The following is a 22,902-nucleotide window of genomic DNA, read 5'->3' as shown; positions in this document are numbered from 1 at the left end:
TTAGAATGGGATGTCATAAAAGCTCCTGTAGGTGTAATGTGTAGGTGTCTCAATACTTTTGTCCATATAGTGTATGTTTGCTATCTGGGATGCTTTCTCTCCAACCATCTCCATGTCCACCTTCACTACATCCACAAACCTTCTCTGCTCTGAGGTCTACCTCTTCTACCCGGCAGCTCCATCTCCAACATTCTTTGCCCAATATATCCACTATTCCTCCTCAACACATGTCCAAACCATCTCAACCTGGCCTCTCTGGCTTTATCTCCAAACTGCTCCACCTTCACTGTCCCTCTGATTTGCCCATTTCTAATCTTGTCCATCCTTGTCACTCCCAATGAAAATCTCAGCATCTTCACCTCTGCCACCTCCAGCTCAGCCTCCTGTCTTTTAGACAGAGAAACAGTCTCCAAACCAAACATCATAGCAGGACTACTACGTCTTGTAAACCTTCCCTTTCACTCTTGCTGCTATCCTTCTGTCACACATCAGCCCTGACACCCGTCTCCACCCACTCCAACCTGCCTGCACCCTCTTCCTCACCTCTTTTCCACACTATCCATTGCTTTGGATGGTTGACCCAAGATATTTGAAGTCATCCACCTTTATGACCTCTACTCCTTGCATCTTCACCTTTCCACCTGCCCCCCTCTCATTCACACACATCAAATCAAATCAAATTTATTTGTATAGCGCTTTTTACAATGGATGTTGTCACAAAGCAGCTTTACAGGATTTCAGAAAAGACAAAGTTTCCACAGGACTGAAAGAATGTACAGAATGTACAGAAACCCCCCAGTGGGCAAGCCAGGGGCAACAGTGGCAAGGAAAAACTCCCTCAGAACTGAGGAAGAAACCTTGGGAGGAACCAGGCTCACCAGGGGAGACCCATCCTCCTCTGGTCAAGCTACCTACAAGTGATTATACTACTAATATTATCAGCAGTAATATTGATGTTAGGAATATCTAGGAGTCTATGAGAACATCAGGGTAGGGTGGGCAGCTCATCCAAGGTGGTTGGTGGTAGCTGAGGCGTGGGCAGCTGGTCTGAAGTGGGTAGCAGGGGGGCTCGGCAGTCAGTCATCCTTCAGTGTCCAGCCGGACATGTGGGCGGTTGTATACTCGGAAAAAAAGCAGGTAAATGGGACACACATGTATTCCGTCTTGTCTCTACTGACCTTCATTCCTCTCCTCTCCAGTGCAAACCTCCACCTCTCCAGATTCACTTCCACCGGCTCTCTACTCTCACCACAGAACTTTTCTGTTGATAAAGTATTCAGAATAAATCAGAACTCATATTTGAACCGAAAGAATTGCATTGATTTTGGTCAGTGACATACCTACACAGTGATTTATATAAAGTATGAGGTGTATCATGCATATTTTCCTAAAACATAAATCAAATTTATGTAATGACTAAATCAGGCATACACATTTGATTTAAAACCTGATGTTTAAACTGTAGTTACGATGAAAAAATAAACTGATACAATTAAAACCTCTAAAAAGAGCCCTGGCATTTTACAGTGGTGGATTTATTGATTCTGGGGCTCTAGGCAAAAGGTAGGAATGGGCCCAGCTGGGTGCACTGTAAATGAACATGACTGACAGAACTTTAATTGAGTGAAAATGCTATGATACTCGAGGAAACAGCACCGGTTTTAAATGCACTCTATTGGAATTCTATGTTAATAATTACTGTTTTAATATTTGTTATTAGTGCTTACTGAGTTACAAGAAAAAGAATTATTGAAGGACATTCATAAGTGTACTGATTTTTATGATGAATTGTTTTTTTTTCTGAACAAAACAACTTTGAGCTTAATAGAACACAAGTGGGCTTCAAAGGCATTAGTCTTGCGGGGTCAGATGTGACTCCAAAACAAGAACACACACCTGGGGACCACCGGTTAAACAGCCTTTCAAATTACAGTCAAAGCAGTTCAGTTTCCTCTGATGAAGAAATCTTGTCTCAGTCTGGCCAGTGAGATATAAGGGATCCAGATGAGTGATGCCCACCTGTACAGAGCAGATGATCAGCATCAGTACTGGAAGAAACATTCAACTGTCTATCCATATCTATTAATTCTGACTCATGAATGTTAATATCTGTCTGCAGCTCCAGTGCTGGAAAGGTGATTAGCAAAAAGGGAACTCATCTCACTGTCAACACAGTAGAGCAAATCTGATGTCAAACTAAAAACATATGACCTGTTAATTTTACTACACTTCTGTTTCACCAAACAGGTACAAAAGTACTTTTTACTCACTGGCCTCTGCATCTACTATTACTGTATCACACAAGCACTGATTCCTGTTGATCATCACTACAATTACTACAATCGCTATCACCACCAGTATGACTGCACATCAAGTGAGACTTCAATTGTATTAGCATGTTAAGAAGACAATAAACTGATGAATAAATTTTATTTTTGTTTGCCATGATAGACCCATAAAAAAACACTCTGGTAGTACATTTCTTTAATGATGGTATGATCATATGAACACATTCATATTGGAACAGAGCTGTAAAGTGTGGCTCTGAGCACTCAAATGATTAATTGTAATTGTAGGAAATATCAGTGGGTAACAGGGGACAGCGTGGAGTCAGGCGTCAAAAGCCTTGAAGCTCTGAGCCTTTTATATTTTATTAGTGTTTTGCATAAATTCATCATCTGCTTTGTTAGAAAATCCCAGCTTTTACTTCCATCTAGTGGAAGTAACTCATATTTGAGTACTTTATGAGCTCCGCCAGCTTTTTAGTTCCACTATAATTGTGGACATCACTGTAGACTCTGCTAACATGCACAATTTGTCATCTACCCTGTAGTCCAGGGGTGACTTTGACTTCACCTTTACCTTCATTTTCTCATTTGGGAAACTTGGATTGCAGAAAGTGAAACGTACACCTGCAAATACACAACACATGAGAAATAGCATTAAAAAAACACACATATTTAGCGATTCTACTGCATAAGAAACAAAGAATTGCTTACTTAGGTTTCTCTTCAATTATATCTACACCCTGAACAAAGAAGTACTTGCTTATCATTTGTTTATTTTGAGCCAGTAATATTTCTCTGCCAACTTTCTCAACCCTGGTCCTGGAGGCTCACTGCACTACACTTTTTAGTGTGTTCCCTGCTCCCAACTCACCTGATCCTACAATCAGCTCCTTAACAGCTCATTATTGAGTTCAAATGGCAGTGGGCCTCCAGGACCAGGGTGGAGAAACATACTCTTATCTATGCCCTTAGTGAAGACCAGCAAACTGAGAAATGCTCATTTTCTCTGAAAATCATATAAAAAAACACATTCAGTGACTTCACTCTGTTCAACACCTACACATTTATATTACACATGTGGTGTTGGGCTTAACCAGTGGGGAATAAAATGGTGGAGGAGCTATCTCTGCACTCTGTTCTCCTCATACATGGCCTGGTGTGTGTGTGTGTGTGTGTGTGTGTGTGTGTGAAGGTGGGCAACATGGACTGACTGGTTACAGCTGCTAAAAGAGAACCCTATGCTGGCCACTCGTGATATTTTAAACAGCATCCTCTCCACCGATGCACTGGAGTGGGGGGACTGAAGTGGCTACTGTGGTGGTCCTTTGCCATGCACGTACAGCAGTTACAGAAGCTACAGAACTTCTCACAGCCCACAGCATCAAGTCCGGTGCCACTCTGAGGGTGATGACAGCAGAAGCAGTGCCACTCCTTTGGCCACCTTCTGATTTCTCTGACATCCTCTGCATCGTCAAATGCTGATGAGGCGGCTCCTTGTGCACCACCCTTGACCCTCAGGAATCCATCCACTGGAACTGGTGCTGTGTGTTCAGCCCTTCCAGCACCAGGAGCTTCACCTATGAAAAGCCATGCTACTCTCAATCTGACAGCGCACCCCAACCCTGGAGATCCTCTAACTGACTCTGGCACTGTGTGTTCAACTGTGCTCTGAGCATCTGCTGGCTTCATCATCACCACATGGCCGCCTCTGAAACTCAATGTGACACTCTGTAGGTCCATTTGGTACCCAGTTTCTGAAAAAGTCCAGGCCCAGAACACATCTTGCCTTAAAAAATAGTAGCATGACATTGTAACGAACCTTAGGTAGGTTTTCCTAGCATCAGCTCTGTGAAACTAGCAGCGTTTCAGCAGCTAGTGATATTAGCCATTTTTCAAAAAACAGGCTGTGGTAGCTGTCCCCAGTCCTGGACCTGGAGGTCCACCACCCTGCAGAGCTCAGCTCCAATCCTAACCCAGCACACCAGGGCCCATATTCACGATGTTTCAGATTGAGTGCTGATCTAGAAACAGTTCTAGTGAGTAATGTGAAAGTAAATAAGAGAGGAATCTAAACCTAAAACAATAGTCCTACTTTATGAAGCTTTGTGAATCGAGGGCCCTACAATGTAAAAACCCAAAGGTTTGGTTCACAAAGAAGAAAGACACATTTTTAAAAGAGTGTATTTGATTCAGAAATCAAACACGCTGTATTTTGGCATTTCATAGGCACAATAATATATGGCATCGTCCTCACAGGCTAAATTTATGTAACAAGAAAATACAGATAAATAACAGACACATACAGGACAAATAAAGCTGATGTCTACAATGAAGCACCGTCAACAGTTCATCTCTCTTGGTCACTCAGTCATACTCACACATCAAAACAAACAAACAAAAAAAAGTTATTTTTCTGTAGAATAAAGCAGTTGTAATCAACCATTTAACAATTCAGTCATTATCAATTTACCATTTAAGCTTAGATACTTAAAACAGCTTACAAGTTAATTCAATGGCAAACTATGAGCAGCAGGGCTTATGGCTCTTTATGGGTCTTTAAGAACACCTTTATTTTATTAAATTAAAAAATTTAAACGAATTACTTAATTTCATAAGTATTGTACACATTTTTGCCCATTATTTAGGATTAGCTTGGTTACCAAGCCTAGATTACTCATGTTTTTTCTTGTACATATTCATGTAAGGAGCAGCTAAATTAAACACAGCAAATATGCAAGATGTATATCTGGCAAGATTCTATAGAAAAACACTGTAAAACACTATAGAAATTCTTAACTATTCCTGAAAAAAGGCAAAATAAAATACTCTACATATTAAATTCTAATCACGCAGATGGACAGATACAGAATCCTGTGACCCCAGGGTGACCTGAGATTCATATCATTGCGATTGTACTGGTAGGTATTCAGGTGTGTGGTTTTTAGCACTGATGATGTCTCTTCACAGGCACTAGAGGGCAGCAGATATCCAGAACTGATTCGCCAAGTTGGCAACGTCAGACTGACGGGCAGCTTGACTCGATGTGTTTAAGGTGGCATGTGTGGCACAACAGGTGACCGTCCAGCGGATAACAGCGGTGTCCTTCTTCATCGTTTAGCTCCATCTGACAGTCCTGTTGAGAGAAGTGCACATGATTAAGAGACTAACTGTAGTCCTCTGGTGGTTTTGTTTTTCATAATTTTGTAATGAATGCATGAATGTACAACAAGAAAACACTGTAGGATGGTGAATATTCAATTTATTTTAGTGAAAACTGATATTTCAAGCAAGAATCTGTAGCTGGCTCAAGTTTGGGTTACTGAATTTTCAGGTGGTTGCAAAAGTCAAAAGACAGATTTCTAAAATATGACAATGAAAAAAGTTCCTTCATTTCACCTTAGAGATGCATTCTGTCTTAAAACTAGCATTTAGTGCATGCATTACAAATACAACACTGGGAAACCCCAGGCTAATAAAAAGCCCACAATGATGTACCTGCCCTAAAGCCTTTGTAGATTGTCAAAAGTTGTCAAAAGGCATATCATGAAAGAGAGCTTTGTCTTTAAACCAGAAAATCTCACTCACTGAGCCAACTGTATCACACTGTTGGAGGCAAATAGGCATGTTTACATCTGACGCTGCAATGGTTCAGTTGCGCCCCTTTAAATTCAAAGCCAATGCAGCAAAGTGACTTAATACTTATACTACACAGTAATCTCACTAGACTTTGATTGTCTGTGTTCCCTTAATCAATATCTGTCAATCAACCTCTGGCACAGCTGTGGAGCATAGAAATATTGCAGAAGAGCATTCATATGCTCATATTCTCGTCGCATTCCTGCAAGAATGATTAAAAGCAGAAATGTATTATGTTGAAAATAAACAATGCCATGCATTGTTTGCAGGACATGCTGTTCGGGTATCAGCTTTCAATGTACTATTCAGTAAGAAATACCCTAGTATTTTTGATGTTTACTGAAGTTTAACTCACCTCACAGTGATAGCATTCCACATGATAGTCCTTGTCCATAGAAACCACTCGAATAGTTTCATCAGACCCCTGAAAGAACAGACAGGTGGTGAAATGGAAATGGACAAACAACCATCTGGCCTTTAACTTTAGCCCACACACAGTGAGCCAGCTTTTTCTCAGATTAACTCAAGGCCATATACAGTCTTACAAACATCATATGGATAGATGGAGGTGGGACCAAGTGACAAAGTTGCAAGTAACAAGTAAGTCTTACATCTTGACACTCAGTGTCCCGAGTCCATCAGTGTTCTGTCACTACAATATTATTATGCATTAAACAAATACAACACTCGGAAACTGCAGGCCAATAAAAAAATTAAAGATTAGATATTTTTAGATAAAATTAGATATTTGGCTTCCTTCTGCATTCATCAGCTGGTGGGTAAAAAAAATCAAAAGCCCTGTTAAATTCATCCATATAGAATGAGCTAACATGAGGAAAATCAAGTCATCTCACTGTGCTGGGCTTACGGTTGCTATTGATGCTTATAGCTTATGAAGGCAAACTTGAATACTAATGCGTCACTTGTCTTCCGAATTAAAATGATCCAAGCATAAGCACAGTAACAGACATTTGATGACACTGCTATATATCAAATTTACCACAGGACAAATTCATTCAGATGAAAAGTAACTGACTGTGTAGAGAGTCACATCTGCAGTCAGATGCCTCTCCACATTTTTTTCACTTTGGTTCTTGAGTCCAAGTCAAAGTCCAGATCAGTGGCTATGTTAACATGCAAAGAGTTTTGCCAATTTGATTGAATACTATCTGATTAAAGATGAAGAGTGAGGTGTTTATATGCTCACTCTACTTAGCAATCTGATAGAAATCTCCATTTACATGTACACAAGTAATCTGATCCAAAATACCACTTAGTGTAGACATTACCATGACAACGAGCATCATAATTCCAGTCAGTGTGAGACGAGCAGCAGTAAGCAGTGCTTGTGGTTTTAATTACAACCACATTTCCAATAACAGTTGCTAAATGTAAATAAAAACAGAATGCAATGATGTGGAGATCATTTAAACCCTATATTTAATTGAAAATAGTAATAATAATAATAATAATACATTTTATTTAGTAATGGCGCCTTTCAAAGCACTCAAGGACACCTTACAACGGTTAAAAGAAGAATGGTAGAGTATAAAAGAGGATAAAAAACAAAAAACAAATAAACAGATAAACAAATCAACATACATTCAAATACTTTCAACCAGACGAGAAACAAGACAAACAGAGAAAAGTGAAGATGAGGAATCAGGAGTATGCAAGTGTGAATAGATGGGTTTTAAGCCGAGATTTGAAGGTAGTTAGACAATCAATATTGCGAATTTGGGTAGGAAGGGTGTTCCAGAGAGATGGGGCTCTAGTTCCCACGGTGGACAAGCGGACTGGAGGGAGAGTGAGCTGGCCAGCTGACGAGGATCGGAGGGTGCGAGCAGGACTGTATGTCTTAAGGAGATCAGAGATATAAGAGGGAGCAAGTCCATGTAGAGCTTTGAATGTAGTTAGTAAGATTTTATACTGGATCCGGTAGTTGACAGGGAGCCAGTGGAGCTCTTTAAGGACAGGGGTGATATGTTCGGTTACAGGCAACCTGGAGATGATCCTAGCTGCTGAATTTTGAACTAACTGGAGTCTATGTAAGTGTTTCTGAGGTAAGCCGAAAAGAATAGAATTACAGTAGTCTAGTCTCGATGTTACTAATGCATGGACCAGAATAGCTGTGCAGGATTGGCTGAGGAATGGACGCAGTCTGTTAATGTTCCTAAGATGGAAGTAGGCTGAGCGTGTGATATTGGAAATGTGTGTTTTGAAGGAGAGATGGCTATCAAGAACAACTCCCAGACTTGTAACCTGGGAGGACGGAGAGACAGTGGAATGATCAAGATTCAGAGTGAAAGACTGACTTTTTGCAAGGATGTTCTTGAGCATGCGTGGTGCACGCTGGCGCGTTTGGCTGCCGCTACCATTACCGTGTTTCTATCGAATCTTCGTGTATTGTTTTTCGTTTTAAAATAGTACAAAGACAACAAATCAAAAGCTGAAACTGAAATTTTTATTGTTTTTCGAAAAATAATTCCCCATTTTGAATTTCATGCCAACAATATGTTCCAAAAAAGTTGGGACGGGGCAACAAAAGGCTGATAAAGTTGTGTAGTGCTAAAGAAAACACCTGGTGGTTAATTGGCAACATCAGTAACATGATTGTGTATAAAAAAAGCATCCCAAAGAGACTTTCAGAAGTAAAGATGAGGAGGAGTTCATCACTCTGTGAGAGACCACACAAACAAATTGCGCAGCATTTAAAATCTAATGTTTCTCAACGTAAAATAGCAAAGAACTTTTGCTTTTCATTGTCTACGGTACATAATCAAAAAAGAAAAAAAAAATTTACTTTGAGAACTACAGCAATTGGTCTCCTCAGATCCCAAACGCTTCCTCTTTCCGAGTCTGTTAAAAGAAGAGGTGATGAAACACAGTGGTAAACCTGTCCCTGTCCAAACTTTTTTGGAATGTGTTGCTGCCATCAAATTCAAAATGGGAAAATATTTTTCAAAAAACATTAGAATATGATCAGTTTTAGCATTTGGTATGCTGTCTTTCTACTATTTTTGATTAAACGTGGGGTTTAAATTATTTGCACATCATTGCATTATGTTTTTATTTACATTTTGCTCAGCGTCCCAACTTTTTGGGAAATGGGGTTGTACTTTAAAATGCAAGACAGGATCACTGCATGTGGCTACACTCTAGTCAGAGATTTTATGAAACTGAAATTCCATTCAAGTTTGTCCAGTGCTCTAAACAAGTACAAGATAAACTGACCCCTGCTTTCAATTCTAGCCCTCAGGGCCCTCATGAAGGGGCAACATTCCACAGGGGCCATTTCTAATTATGGTCTGATGGATGAGGAAAAGGTCAGAGAGGCAGTAGATAGAAATACCACAAGGAGAAGAGTGTTATGTCTCTAAATGTGGACATCACATGTGTTCATGTGTACTAACATGCACTCTGTTCAGTTCCAGCAATCTAGTCTATTTGCATTCCTAATAACTACTACTAAATGCAGTAGTATAGACAGAAATATGTAAAGAACTGAAAACTGCTATCAGTGTGATAAAAGCTGATCTTTGGCCATGTGCTGTTGATGTAATTAAATGTAATACTTATGGAGGTTTTCAGTAGAACAGTGAAGAGGAAAGTGAGATTGAGACATTGGCCACATGTCCAGGCATCTCCTTTCCTTCTCCAAATGACAACAGAGTTTAGACGACACTTGATCTATAAGATATAAGGCATTTCTTACCTTCTAGTTCAAAAGATAAACATCTAAACATCTATGAACACAGACAATTTTAGTCACTGTATTTCAGGATCTGATCAGAAACTGCACAGTTAAACTACCGTAATGCTCAGCTAATAACAGCTGCACCTGCAGGAGCTTTCAATTTAGTCCTTTTCTTATCAGTAAGTAGGACAAGTAGGGCAGTGTAATGTAGATCAATGATTAAACACACTAAAGACCATTTTCTCTGGAGACAAATGTTTACACAGTCTCAGAGCTGAAGAACATAGCCACAGATTCCACACTACGCTGTGAAAGTTTGCACATTTGCAGCTAAAAATGTATCTACTGTGTGAAGTCAGGTTCACTTACCTCAGATGGAAGGATTGGTTGGTTGCATGCTGCACATTTAGGAGCAAGGACCCTATGTAAGAGAAGAGGGATATATATGAATAAACATCAACCTTTTCAACTTCGGTGACAAAGAGAGACAACTTCTCCCTGTGAACCCCAGACTTATAATTCAGCTAGTAACTGTAACACTTATTATTCAGTAACTACTACTAAGTTCTGTAGTTATGACAGCGAGGAACAATTGAAGTTAATAAAGGACCACATATAGGAATTCACAGGGTTTAATGCAGTGGAGTGTGAGGATGAGTGGGTTGTGAAGGAGCTGCATCAATATATAATTTTTTTTCCCCAAAATCAAAGCCAAATGAACCACATTTAGATCTGAAGCGGTAGCCATCTTTTATATCTATATATCTATATCTCTATCAATAGCTCTCTCTCATATATATATATATATATATATATATATATATATATATATATATATACACACACACATACATACTTGGTACATTTCTAGTGGCAAAAGATTATATATATATATATCTTTTGCCACTAGAAATGTACCAAGTACTCTGAATATGTTCGGCTGTGCTGCTGTGCTCTGCTTGATTCGTTCCTAGTATAAAACAAACTTGAATTAGCCTGATTAGTGGTGATCAGAGCACAGGGTAGTCAACTAATTTAGCAGACAGCATAAGAGAACTGTTGTGCAGCTAAATATTAGTGTTCTGACTGAAGGCAGAGCCGGACTGATTACATCTCAATACAGAATAATTAAGTGTTAGTGTTATGCTTATATGCCACAATCTCACTATTACAGTGTAGGCCTACAAATGCTTCAGTCTTTTATCATGTTTGCTATTGTGCTTACTGGAGGAAAGAACAGTATACTGATAAAAATGGGCTGAAGCCTTAAAGACATTTATGACTAATTTGTTTTATTTCACCTCATACAATATTTAGTCGGTACTGGCATAAAAACATAAAAAAGGGGTGTTCTTCAAGATTCTTCTATAAAATATTCAAAGTGTACTGTAAAAAATTAGAGGTCAGCTCAACTCAAAATGATGCAGTAACTGATTACATGGCTTTTCCTGAGCTGACTCAACTTGAGGACACACAACTCAAATATCTTAGTTGAGTCAAAAGTTCTCTTAATGCTTTTAGTACTGCATCTCAGTTATGTAAATAAAATGAACTTGTTTTTTTAAACTCAACTTCCTCACCAGCCAAGACTCCCTCCATCACACCATCCTGCGAGACACTGAGCACACTCAATGACGGCTATGGCATCACTAGGGCTCAAACTCATTACCTCCTGTTGGTTAGATGGCTCAGTCCACCGCACCACTCAGGAACACGTGAAGCAACTCAGATTTTGTGTCTTCAAAATAAACTGGAGAAAATACATGTTGTTTTGACTTTGAAGCGTGGCATCATCTCATGTGGTGTAATAATTCAGCCCAACATCCAGATGTTGTGAGTTTGAATCCCAGCAATACCACAGCGGTCCATTATCCGGAAACCAAAGAGGAGAATATGCCAGATGGGACTGTGTGATAAGAGTGCCAGCTAGTTAAACTGAGTTAAAAAAAAGCTGATTCAGTTTAGTTTATCTAACCAAGATGTAGATCTAGAAACAGTAGGTTGGAGAATTTCTGACTAAACTAAGACCTTTGAGTTGTGTGAACCCTGGTGTCCTCAAGTTGACTCAAATCAAGAAAAGCCATGCGATCAGTTACTAAATCACTAAGTTGAACTGACCTCTCATTTTTTACAGTGTGATGAAAATAGATAATGAGCCATGTCTGGGTCTGAAAAGACAGAGACGGAAGAAGAGAAGGGGGAGGGGAGAGGAAACAGAGGTGGTGGGCCAAGCAGCAGATGCGTTGGCTCTACCCATGCCTCATGAATTACTGAACCCCGAGTAGAAAAGAGGAGAAAAACAGACCAGAGGAAAAGTTCCGTTTCATTCTGTGCCTGAATTTTTTTCTGCATCTGGCCACCACCTGATCATCTGAGGTTTTAAAATGACACTAACTTCAAGCACATTTTAAAACAAACTAATCTAGACTAATTCATTCACACTCATTTTAGAAACAATTCCTCTACTTCTAAAAAACAGAAACACATGATACAATTAACGGGCTAAATGAAACTGCTGCGCAGGCTCTGGGGAGGGTAAGCATCCCATTATAACAGATCATAGAGAATAAGGACTTTCTTTAACTCAAGAGGTTTATATTTATATCAATTTATTCTGCTCTTGCTGTGTTTTTTATAAACAATTCCATTCCACTTGACTCATGATTTGGGAGTTACAGTATTTTACATCATAATGTTAATATTAGGGTTTTTGACAGTAGAAGCACTTGCCACTTGTTTTCCCACTCCCCAGTATTCATGGCATTTCTCATTCACTCAAAGAATCCTTCCAAACACAAATCCTTGTAAACACAAAACAAACCAAAAGCCTCTAATACTCTGTCCCTGCCATGGGGCTATAATGTGGGCCAGTTCCACTCTGTTGCCATAACATGGATTCACTGTGGGAGTCCTGCAGGACGCAAACAGGTTCCAAATGTTTCTGTGTTTTTCTTAATTTCACACACTGTCACCATGGGGCTCAGAGATTACCCCAGGGGAACAGAGAGAGCAAAGCCCACAAAATTCAACTTGAAAGGTTCAAGTAAAGATCACTTGCTTGAACCAGTAGCCACATAACTACACTAGTAGTTTACAGCTGAAGCTACTTAATAAAAGTGGTGCCGGTTTAGCATTTGCAATGAAACCTATTCTTTGAGCTGGGGAACAACAGCAAAAACAAAAAACTGTCAATTTAATCACATTAAAAATATAAGATATTTCATAACAATGAGAATCCCTCGAACCCTGAGCTTATGAGTCAGTTATTGATCTTAGGATATTTAGTAACTTCTGTTCATTATTCAGTAATTACAACACAAACATTCCTAAATTGTTCTTAGCTTAGGAAAAACCTTAAATTGGTATAGAACCATTACATCATATGAAAGTTTTTTAAGCTTTAAAATGGTTTTTCATACTTACAAAAATGGGTCTTTAAAGAACAAAAATGGCTGCAAAAACCTTGACACCTTTATTTTTATGTACTTGTGTCACAACACCTCAAAAAATAAATATTAGAGAGTGTCAATCATCACACAGATAATCTATCATCATTCAGTAGATACACTGAAGCTCTATTAGGTACAGCAAAAAGTTAAACTATTCGTTTCTTCCATTTCAAAGTTTTTTGGCATTTTTATCCCAATTCTCATCATCACAATGCACCCATAGATCTGTTGCTTATTACTGATATTTATGTTTTTTTCTGCCTTTCTTTAAAGAGGAAAAAAAGTGTGTAATACTTTTAACGATTGAATCTCTTTAATGTTTTACTTGTAAACTCTTCTAAGGAAGTAAACCAACAACAAAATATTACATGGCACAAATAAAAGGAAAAACTTTAATGGTGGTAAATGTGTTGTGGTTAAGAAATAAAACTGCAAAACACTATAGCTCGTAAAATGTGTGTTTTAATAATTAGCTTTAAGAAGTATAAAAATAAAGGCTGTGAAAAAACCTTATTTATAGGTTTGTCATGCCATGTTGCAGGGATGAAAATTAGTCACATATATTGGAAAATGTTACTAAAACATATCACACTAAAACAAAAGTAATTGAAATTACTTTTAATAATCTGCGCTGAGATATCTTAACAGACATCTTGTGTAAGAAATAAAAAGTTTTAGTCATGCTCCTTTTTATAAGTTGGGTCCCAGTATTTGTCATTTTTGTGAGACATACCCACTTAGACTGATAAAGTGTTTGATCTTTAACCTCCACATACACACACACACACCTGTGGTAGTCTTTGACGCAGTAGATCTTGTTCTCTGTGTCCACGGTGAAAGGCACTCCGTCCAGACTCTCATTGCAGATGACGCAGCGGAAGCAGCCTGGGTGGTAGGACTTGCCCAGCGCCTGCAGGATCTGTGGATGAGTGCCATGTTAGTGCTCTATAAACACACCATAGGGTAACTAATCAAAGCTCAGTTTACTGCTGAATCAGCATACAGTGCACTGAGTTGAACAAAATTTACACCCATGTTTACGCCCTGTTTGTGCGTAATACAACTTTTTGAGCTATTTTGAAAGTCTAAATATTAAGCTTCACAGTGTCTACCAACAGCTAACACAGTGGACTGCACTGTATGCTTACACTGCCAGACACTATAGCGATGAACAGTTAGCAAGATCCACAACAAAGAAGATCCACAACATAGTCTACATTGTGGATGAATACAGATTGCGATGTAATGCCCTCACCACAATTCTGAGGTTTTTTTCTGTGTATGTGTCCATGTGCGGGGCATCTCTGAGGCCAGCATGGAAATTAATACGTCCTCTCAATTTCTTCTCCACATGTGTCTCAGGGGAAAATCCAGCGTGAGTTTGTGTGCTGCCACCCATATGAACGTAAATAAAGGCATGGGAAATGACTAATAACACAAGTCACACTGTCATCTTTCCTACTCCAAATGTGTGCGTTAAACATCCAATAAAGAGCACAGACATCATAAAACTCAAACAGTATTAAGCCAGATCTTTTAACAAGAACTGGGAAAACAAAACGTAAAAAATAAGTAAAAAAAAAAAAATCGGTCTCAGGCAGAATGGAAGGGAAAGTATTTATTTGACCTGTGGTGCTTTTTCCCATGGTTCAGAGAAATAAAGCCCATCCTGTTCAAACTGTTTTACAACAAAAAGCATTTCACACTGTTTTTCTTTAGTCACATGCATTTTTGTAATGAGAAAAGAAAAAACTTTAATTTATATTAATTTAATGAGATTTTATAATAAGCAATCAGCCACACTCATTGCTCACATATGTATAAAATCAACTTCTCCACAGACAGACACTGAAAGCAGAATGGGTCGTACTAAAGAGCTGAGGACGACACCTTTACCACAAGCCAGTTTGTGTTATTATTGTGAAATGGAAGCACATAGCAGCACAACAGCTCAGCCACAAAGTGATAGACCAAACTCACAAAAATCACTATGCGCAATGCCAAGTGTCAGCTGGACTGGTGTAAAGGAGACTGACACTAGACTCTGGAACATGTATGAAATATGTACTCTGGGGTGATTAATCATGACAGTCTGATCTGGGTTTGGCAGATTGCAGGAAAGTGTCTGTTAAAAGCTTTACATATCTGTGTAGTGTTCACTGGACGGTAATTTAAGGCACAGGTATTAAAAAAGTGACGCTGAGAATGTAGTTTGCTCAGGCGCAAACATGTAGCTTTTTTTAAAGCACCATATGATCATATTGTAAAATGTGCTAAGAGTAATTGTTGGCAGTGTTGTACATGGAGTTGACTCACCATGTCCATGATCAGGTGGCCACACACGTTGCACTTGTCTGCTGACTGCTGGAATCCAGAGTACTGTTTGGTCAGAAAAAAGCAAAGATCCGAGGTAGCTCATTAGATGAGAGAAGAAGGTAGTTACAGTGTAAAGGTGTTAACATGTCATGCTTACTTTGTTTACTGCAATACAGACATCTGTATAGAAGCACTCAGTTTTCTGTTTTATAGAAACATTACCAAAGGGAAAATCTAAATCAGTGAGAGATACTTTCCAGTTATGCAAATGCTAACAAATGTCTGCAGCATACAAAGTAAAATTAAAACACATTTGTAGGAAACACACTAGAACTTAAACTTCAACTGTAAACACAATTAAAAAGGTACAGGCCTGTGCATATTTGGCTCTATAAACAAAGCAAGGGGCAGACGGCTTACCAGAAAGTCCTCTTCACAGAACACCTTCCCACAGACATAGTAAAACGCTTTCCCCCTGAGCCTCCGACCTGCAGGCAAGACAGAGAATCCAGAATGATTAACATCACTTCAGCAGAGCTTGAGACAGCTCAAGCAAGAGCTCACAGTAAAGTTCTTAAATGTCCTCTCATTACACCTACGCCTGGGAAAAGAGCAAGACATGATAAGTGAAATAAGGCAGAAATTCCCAGGATGACATACTTCTAAATATTAAATATAAAACTGGAATTGTCTGTTTTTTACTCTTGCTTTTTCTGCCCACTCACACCTAAATCTGATTCAGGACTGCTTAGTTTTCACTGAGTGTTGGTGAAGTCTTTTGTAATGTAGGGGCAGAAGCTAGCTGCAAATGTGAAGTGACTTTATTAGGGGTGTTCCAATACTCATTGTCACAGCAGACAGGGGTCAAAACACAGGCAGGCAAGTGAAGATGCAGATCCATAATCAGAAAATTAGAGAGTAGCAGGGGTCAAAACCAGGAAAAAACCAAACACAACAAACATGCTCAGAACTCAGGCTAAGAACACAGAGACAAAGTAGTACAAGTAGCAGTCTTAATGAGTCCTGAATCAGACACATAAGTGAATAGAGAGTGAAAGAGAGTGGGCAGAGCAAGGGAGAGTCCAAGCAGCTTCTCCCCAGAGGGGGGGAGACATGACAGAAATCGTCTTTCATGTCTTTCAGAACACACTGCCTTTATTCTAATTTAGTCTGTTTTCTAATAGCATTATAACTTTATTACCACGTTTGTTGCACAGTAAAAAGCTGAAACAATCATCTGATACTGTGTAGGTCCTCCATTTACAATTCAAAATTCTCTAACAACTATATTAAACCCACATATTTGTTCGCAGTGCTGGGTGATCTGACTGTAAACAATCTAAAACATCCAGCAAATCAGATACACTGAAGTTAAGTCTTTCATTTAATTTCCACTCAAAACTGCCATTACACATATAGTAATAATATTTTTAAGTACTTAGTACTTTCAACCTTTTGCCTCTATATTTTTCCCAAGCTCTACAGTTCAGCCTTAAAGTCGGCTGCAATTTCTCCTTCTCACTATCCAAGAAATTCTGATGTATCAGTCCACAAAACGTCCGCACCTCACAAATAAGTCCTGCGAGGCAGCTAAGGTGTGTCTAGGTGGCTGCTTGTGTGAAAGTTGTGTCTGGAACACAATGTCGGTAATTCCTCTGGGAACAGCTTTTGTTGGGAGGGTGCAGCTGTAATGGGTTTTAAAACTGAAAGAATGGTTAAAGTGGACAAAAGTAAAGAGTGAACAAGTGAAATACTGCTATTAAATATGTTTCCTGTGTTTTCTGAAAGTGAAAAATGGATAATTTGTACTTGACAGTGGTACAAGAAATTAAATAAATGATCAGCTAATCTCAGACACAGTGAATGAATGTATAAATACATTTCCCAGACGTAGTGAAGGCAGCTCAGACCAACAACCCTGTTTTCCATCAGTCCATAGGACGGAGCTGACTGTCAGCACTTCCTGTCTGAATCAGGGCTTTTTTGGCTCTCTCTTCTCCATAAACATAAATGCAAATGCACACACACGCACGCACACACACACACACACACACAAAATCCCCCTCCTACTCACACAACTCCTGTCCCACAGGAAAGGGGGAACATTCCACACATTTTGTAAGGAGGGGTGTACAGGGTAATGTAGTTAACCCTTACAAGCCACCAAGAAAAAAGGCATGAATAAGAGCCTTCATCTATTTGCTACGAACATTCCGGTGGTATACACACCGCTGGTACAGAGATAGAGAACATATTCAGCTGTAAAAAAATGTGTGCTGGCATGTCTCTGGGGTCAGTGGGTCCACTGTAGATCTAAACTTGGATTCGTACAGAAAGCTAATAAATACAGAGTAGGGGCGTTCTGCTACAGCCAGATGTTCAAAATGCAATGTAAAGACTGCTCTCAACTGCACAGTACATTACCATCTCTACACACAACACAGAAATCTGCTACTAGAATGACGATTTCTCAACAAATATGTGACTAGAAGTTTAGAATCACTTGTCATGTTCATTTCAATATTAAAAACAAAACACTAAAAGCCATTTTCTATAAAATACTTCAAGCATTTTCAGAACTGCTCATAAAATCTTGAAGCAGATAAGTTGGCAAAAATTACTGTGCGTTTTTCTACTTGGTATTCTCAAAATGTTTGAGATACGTTGCAGTTCTAGCATCATATTAGAATAATTTCATACATGTATTTACAACAAATTTGGTTTCTTGTTGTAGATATTACATGGAATAACAAAGTTGGGAAGAGAACGATGCCTGAAACGCCTCCTCTTTCCAATATAACACCAAATAAATTCCCATCTCTACCTTCCGTTTCCCATAATTCAATCCTCACCATCACCCCACCTCGTCCCTGTTCCTCAGCTCTATGTTTGTCCTTTCCAAGTCCTCTCCTCTCATACTACCCCCATACATTTAAGGCACAATCAGAACTCGCAAAATAATGGTTACAGCCTTGTAATGATGGTTTATGTGTAAGGCTTCAGGTGCTTAATTATGAAGCTCATGAAGAAGTAGCACCTGAAGAGTAGCCTGGTGTTAAAATACATAAATGGTGCAAGTTGTCCTGTAAAGCATGAAATAATTGTTTAAAAGTCAGAGGTGTCAAATCATATTTTGTAGCAGTTTTTCAGACCATATCATACATCTTTCCATCTTGAGGTCACATGTACAGACTCAAAAAGGTGCAAAATTAACATTATACTGATGAAGATATGAATCTTTACTAAAGAAAAGTGGTCAGAATCTATGTTACAAAAAGTTCTACTTAAACATTACACATTACACCACACGCTGCATCTGCAAAGCCACCAGCATTGTGGACGACCTCCTCCATCCCTCACACAGACTTTTCTCACTGCTGCCGTCTGGCAGAAGGTACCAGAGCATGCGTGCCATCACTGCCAGACTCTGCAACAGCTTTGTTCCGCAAGCGATCAGATTTTTAAACTCACAAGGACTGATCTGAAAGCCCCCCTCACACGCACACTCTACACTCACACACACACACCTTTTGATGTTCTACTTGCATCTAAACATTGCTGCTAACACTGTGTTTACACTGTTTCCTCAAGTTTTACTGCCTCAGTAACTGCTGTGTTTATGTATGTTATCTGACTGCGTGACTCACAGATCACAGCATATTTAATATCTTTGCACCTTCTCACTACCCATGTTCAGAAATGAGTGCTGTGTTGGGGCGGCACTGTCCTGTCTGTTTACTGTGTCTAATGTCTGTTTAATTTATCGTATTTATTGTTTCTAGTTACATTTTTTGTTTGCACACGATCGATGTCTGCATGTTCGCACTTTGTACTTTTTGTTCCTTGTTGCACCGTGTTGTTCCTGGAGGAACGTCATTTCACTCCACTGTGTACTTGGACAGAATGGTAATAAAAGCCTCTTGACTTGATTTCCACCAGGGAGGTCTCTAAATCCCCAAATTTTACATATTGCAGCTTTAACCAACAATGTTTTATTTATTTAAAATATTTTTTTATTATTTAAAAAGTAATCTGTGTTGTGAAAATTTCCTAAAATATTGCATTATATTCTGCCATGCTGCCACCGCTTCAATTTCCAATTCACGATAACTTTAAATAGGGCTTAATAAAAACTTTTTGGCATTTAAAATGTTAGAACATTCTTGCAAATTGTGATGAAATTGGTTGGACAATATGCTAAAAAATATATAGATATTATATTTAAAAATTGATCTAGAAAAACAAATTATGGTGTAAATATTGAGAAAAAAACACAATGAGCTTCTCACTTTTTCATCTGCAAATAAACTGCTTTCATTTGCCTTAATATCAATTTATTTAACATAATGAAACAATTGATTGCACTGTCTCAGGGTTCTTTAATTGATAATACCAGTTCACAATTTTCGTTGCGTTTGTAAAATATCTCTGCTTTCTCATCTAGATGTTTAAATATCCTTGACCTCACCTCACCAAATGGAAGAATACTCCATAGGAGTTAATTTCAGTCTTCCTCAGCAGCATCTCTTTCCTATTACTGAAATAACTTATTTCAGAGAAAAAATCCAAGATATCCGAGAGCTGATCATTTCTTGCTATCTGTCCTGTTCTTCTACATTCCCCCAAAAGAAAGAGAGAAAGAAAAATAAAAGCAGGGATGAATGGTTAAAGCCTGGACAGTGTGCTCTCGACTCTCAAATTCCTCTTGCTCCGCCGTTATTCCTGATAGAGCCATCAGGGTCTCCAAGGAGGATAAGAGCAGCCAAGGCTGTGTTTTGATGAAACACAAATAAAGGGATGAAGACCACTTACCCTGATAAAGATTTCAGAACACGCAAGCAATGAAAATCCATGGCTCCATATTTTACATTACCTTCTGAGAACGTTAATTCTTTGAGGTCTCCAGGATTTAAATAATCACAACAGCCTGACAGACTGTCAGCTATGAGAATTTTTTGCTATAAAACACACTGATTTTGACAAATTACAACGTCATGCATCGATTCATAACACAGAGGAATTTTCCTTGCTCTGATGAGAACTGGAGAGCGAGACTGTGGAGGCTTTCTCTAGACATAAATCCCACACAATCCCATCTGATCCCCTTTTACTTGAAGGATGAAAAACAAAAATACTGCCTGGAAAAAAAGCTCATGCCCAGTCCATGCCCTTTTCATATTCATACAACATTTGTTGTTTGGTGTGATTTAGAGTGAGGGTCTTACAGAACTATTGGTGGAAGTCCCTGAAGTGGTCCCTTCAGCAATAACATTATTTGTCTAGTATTCATGAAAAGAAGTTCAAAGTCAAACTGCAGGCTTTCTTCTGCTGTGTGCTCAGGCCTGGCTGATAAAACTGTCTGATACTGAGGGGTTTAGTTTTGACCAGGAGCCAGGCTGCTCTCAGAGCATTCCAACAATCAACACTGTGTTCTCTCAAACAAACCACCAGTGAAACAGCTGGCAAACTTGAAGAGCTAACAGTCAACCCATAAAGAACATCAAACAGAGCCAAATTGGGTTTGAAGGGGCAAATCAAGAGTAGCCAAAGGTGATGGATGTTCCACAGGTGGGAAAACAGGAGCAGTCCTTCTCACTGCCCTGACCGAGAGCCTCTTCACAAAAAGAGGATGGCACAGAGATACGGGTAAATATAGCTACTAAAGCATGCCTTGCTAACCAGTGCCCGCACCTAAAGTACTTCCTGTGCCACTCTCTGGCGCCTAGCATGTTTAGAGAAGAGGGACCATAATCTCCCAGAAGTCCCCCTCTATGCCTGTGAGAGATCTGATTTCTGCCTCTGATTCTTCTTTCCCCTTTTATGGGTCTTTGTGCTTGGCTAATACGCCATTTCTAGACCATACACAATCCCATAGAGCACCCCTTTGTCTAGGCAGTTTTATATGTGAGGGCTGATAGAGGCTGTTATGGTGTTGTAACAAGGTTAAAGAAGGATGCTAGATGTCTAATAAAATACAAGAAAACCTAGCAACACATCACAATCCCTCAATAGTGAAAACGTCTGTTAACTATAGTAAGAATACTGACAATTTTTGGTCCATAAAATGTGACCACTCCCGTGAAGCACAATGCTCCTCAGGTCATGGAGCTTCTGTTAACTGTGTCTTTTATCTGTGGGTAATCACAACATGAACACTGCATTGCATGCAACACTTTTCATCTGTAGCGTCTTTTTAACATATACATTACTTTTTCCTTTTTCTTCAAAGATTCTTCAACATGGAAGGTTAAAAAAACAGAGAAACTGCAGTGTTTGATTTCATGGAATCCTTCCTGAACCACACACTGCCTGTCTTTAATGATAGTGACTTTTTCTACCTTACTTATTGACAGCCATGACATTTGCATTTACTCAATAACTGATACCTTGGTCTCAGTCGGGTCGACTTTGCAAATAACACACAAATAAAAATGACAACAAAACACTACACTTCAGCTCAGGGTTGAACAACTGACCTGGGTGATTAAACGCTAAGTTAGGACAGCTGTGAAAATGAAGCTGGGTAAGCTGATGTTTTGACTTTTGAGACAGCTGAATCAATGAACCATGTACAGTACTTGAAATTGACTTCATTCTCTTATATACCCAAAACACTACATCACTGTAGGAAAAATGGTCTAATCCATTTGTCTCTTGAGCTAAATATAGCCAGTCATACTGATGGTAACTGTCTGTAGCTGAAAGCTTTATTCAAAATGTTGACAAAGTGAGTTGGAACTTTTATTTCTTTGTGGTTTGCTTGGATACATTTTCATTTTCATTATTATTATTATTATTATTATTATTACTTTAGGAACAAATTTACTGCCCCAAAGACATCTGTGCATGTGTTCTCAAACATTTAAAAAAAGTTTTTAATAGCAAACATTTGTTCAGGACAGTGTAAACTCTTTCTAGGACAGTAAACTTTCAGTACACTTGTCCAATTGGTCAAGTTAGGGAAAAAGATATTGCTAAAGACTGCTTTAGGAACTCTCAGTACTTTCAGCTAACGGTGGGCATTATGGAAAAAGTAGTGCATCATGATGTACTGACACAGGCAAAATGCGTTAGTAGTGTCACATTTAAAACTACTATAAAAACTATGAATACAATGATAACTATTCAATATTTTACATATTGTGCTAAACTAAACCCAAATAAATATGACTATTTATGCTCTTTTTGTAATGAAAAATTCAATTGGTCACTGTTCTGTAAGTACTGATGATATGCAAAAGCATAATCTGTATTTCAATAGCGAGAAAATATTGCTAAACTGCCCACCTTATTTTCAGAATTTGGTATTCAGCATTCTCAGTATCAGTATCTTCACTGTAGACATACTCAAAGGTTAACCATTTATTAGTTTAACTGTTCTTGTGTCAAATCTACTTTATGGCCATATCCAATGGTCACGTGCACAGAAATGATGTTTCCCATGAGAGATTCACAATAAATAAAAAAAAAAAAAACCCAGACAATACAGAAGGGAACAAGTAAACAATACAAACTG

General features: G+C 38.8%; 1 protein-coding gene across 1 annotated transcript in view; it reads right to left on the bottom strand.

Moving 5' to 3' along the window:
* Positions 1-4,453: 4,453 nt before the first annotated feature.
* The window catches only part of limd1a (LIM domains containing 1a), a 37,505-nt gene continuing 19,056 nt past the window's right edge, over positions 4,454-22,902 (bottom strand). Inside the window, exons 3-8 of the mRNA XM_017714403.2 lie at positions 15,807-15,874; positions 15,387-15,449; positions 13,859-13,989; positions 9,991-10,042; positions 6,280-6,348; positions 4,454-5,421 (exon numbers count right to left, since the gene is read on the bottom strand). Coding sequence (XP_017569892.2) covers positions 5,305-5,421; positions 6,280-6,348; positions 9,991-10,042; positions 13,859-13,989; positions 15,387-15,449; positions 15,807-15,874 — 500 coding nt within the window. The 3' untranslated portion in view covers positions 4,454-5,304. The remainder of the gene's footprint in view (positions 5,422-6,279; positions 6,349-9,990; positions 10,043-13,858; positions 13,990-15,386; positions 15,450-15,806; positions 15,875-22,902) is intronic.

The sequence above is a fragment of the Pygocentrus nattereri genome, chromosome 3 (genome assembly GCF_015220715.1).
Source record: "Pygocentrus nattereri isolate fPygNat1 chromosome 3, fPygNat1.pri, whole genome shotgun sequence".
NCBI lineage: Eukaryota > Metazoa > Chordata > Actinopteri > Characiformes > Serrasalmidae > Pygocentrus > Pygocentrus nattereri.
The sequence above is the reverse complement of the archived record's forward strand: the minus strand, read 5'-3'. Positions and strand labels throughout refer to the sequence as shown.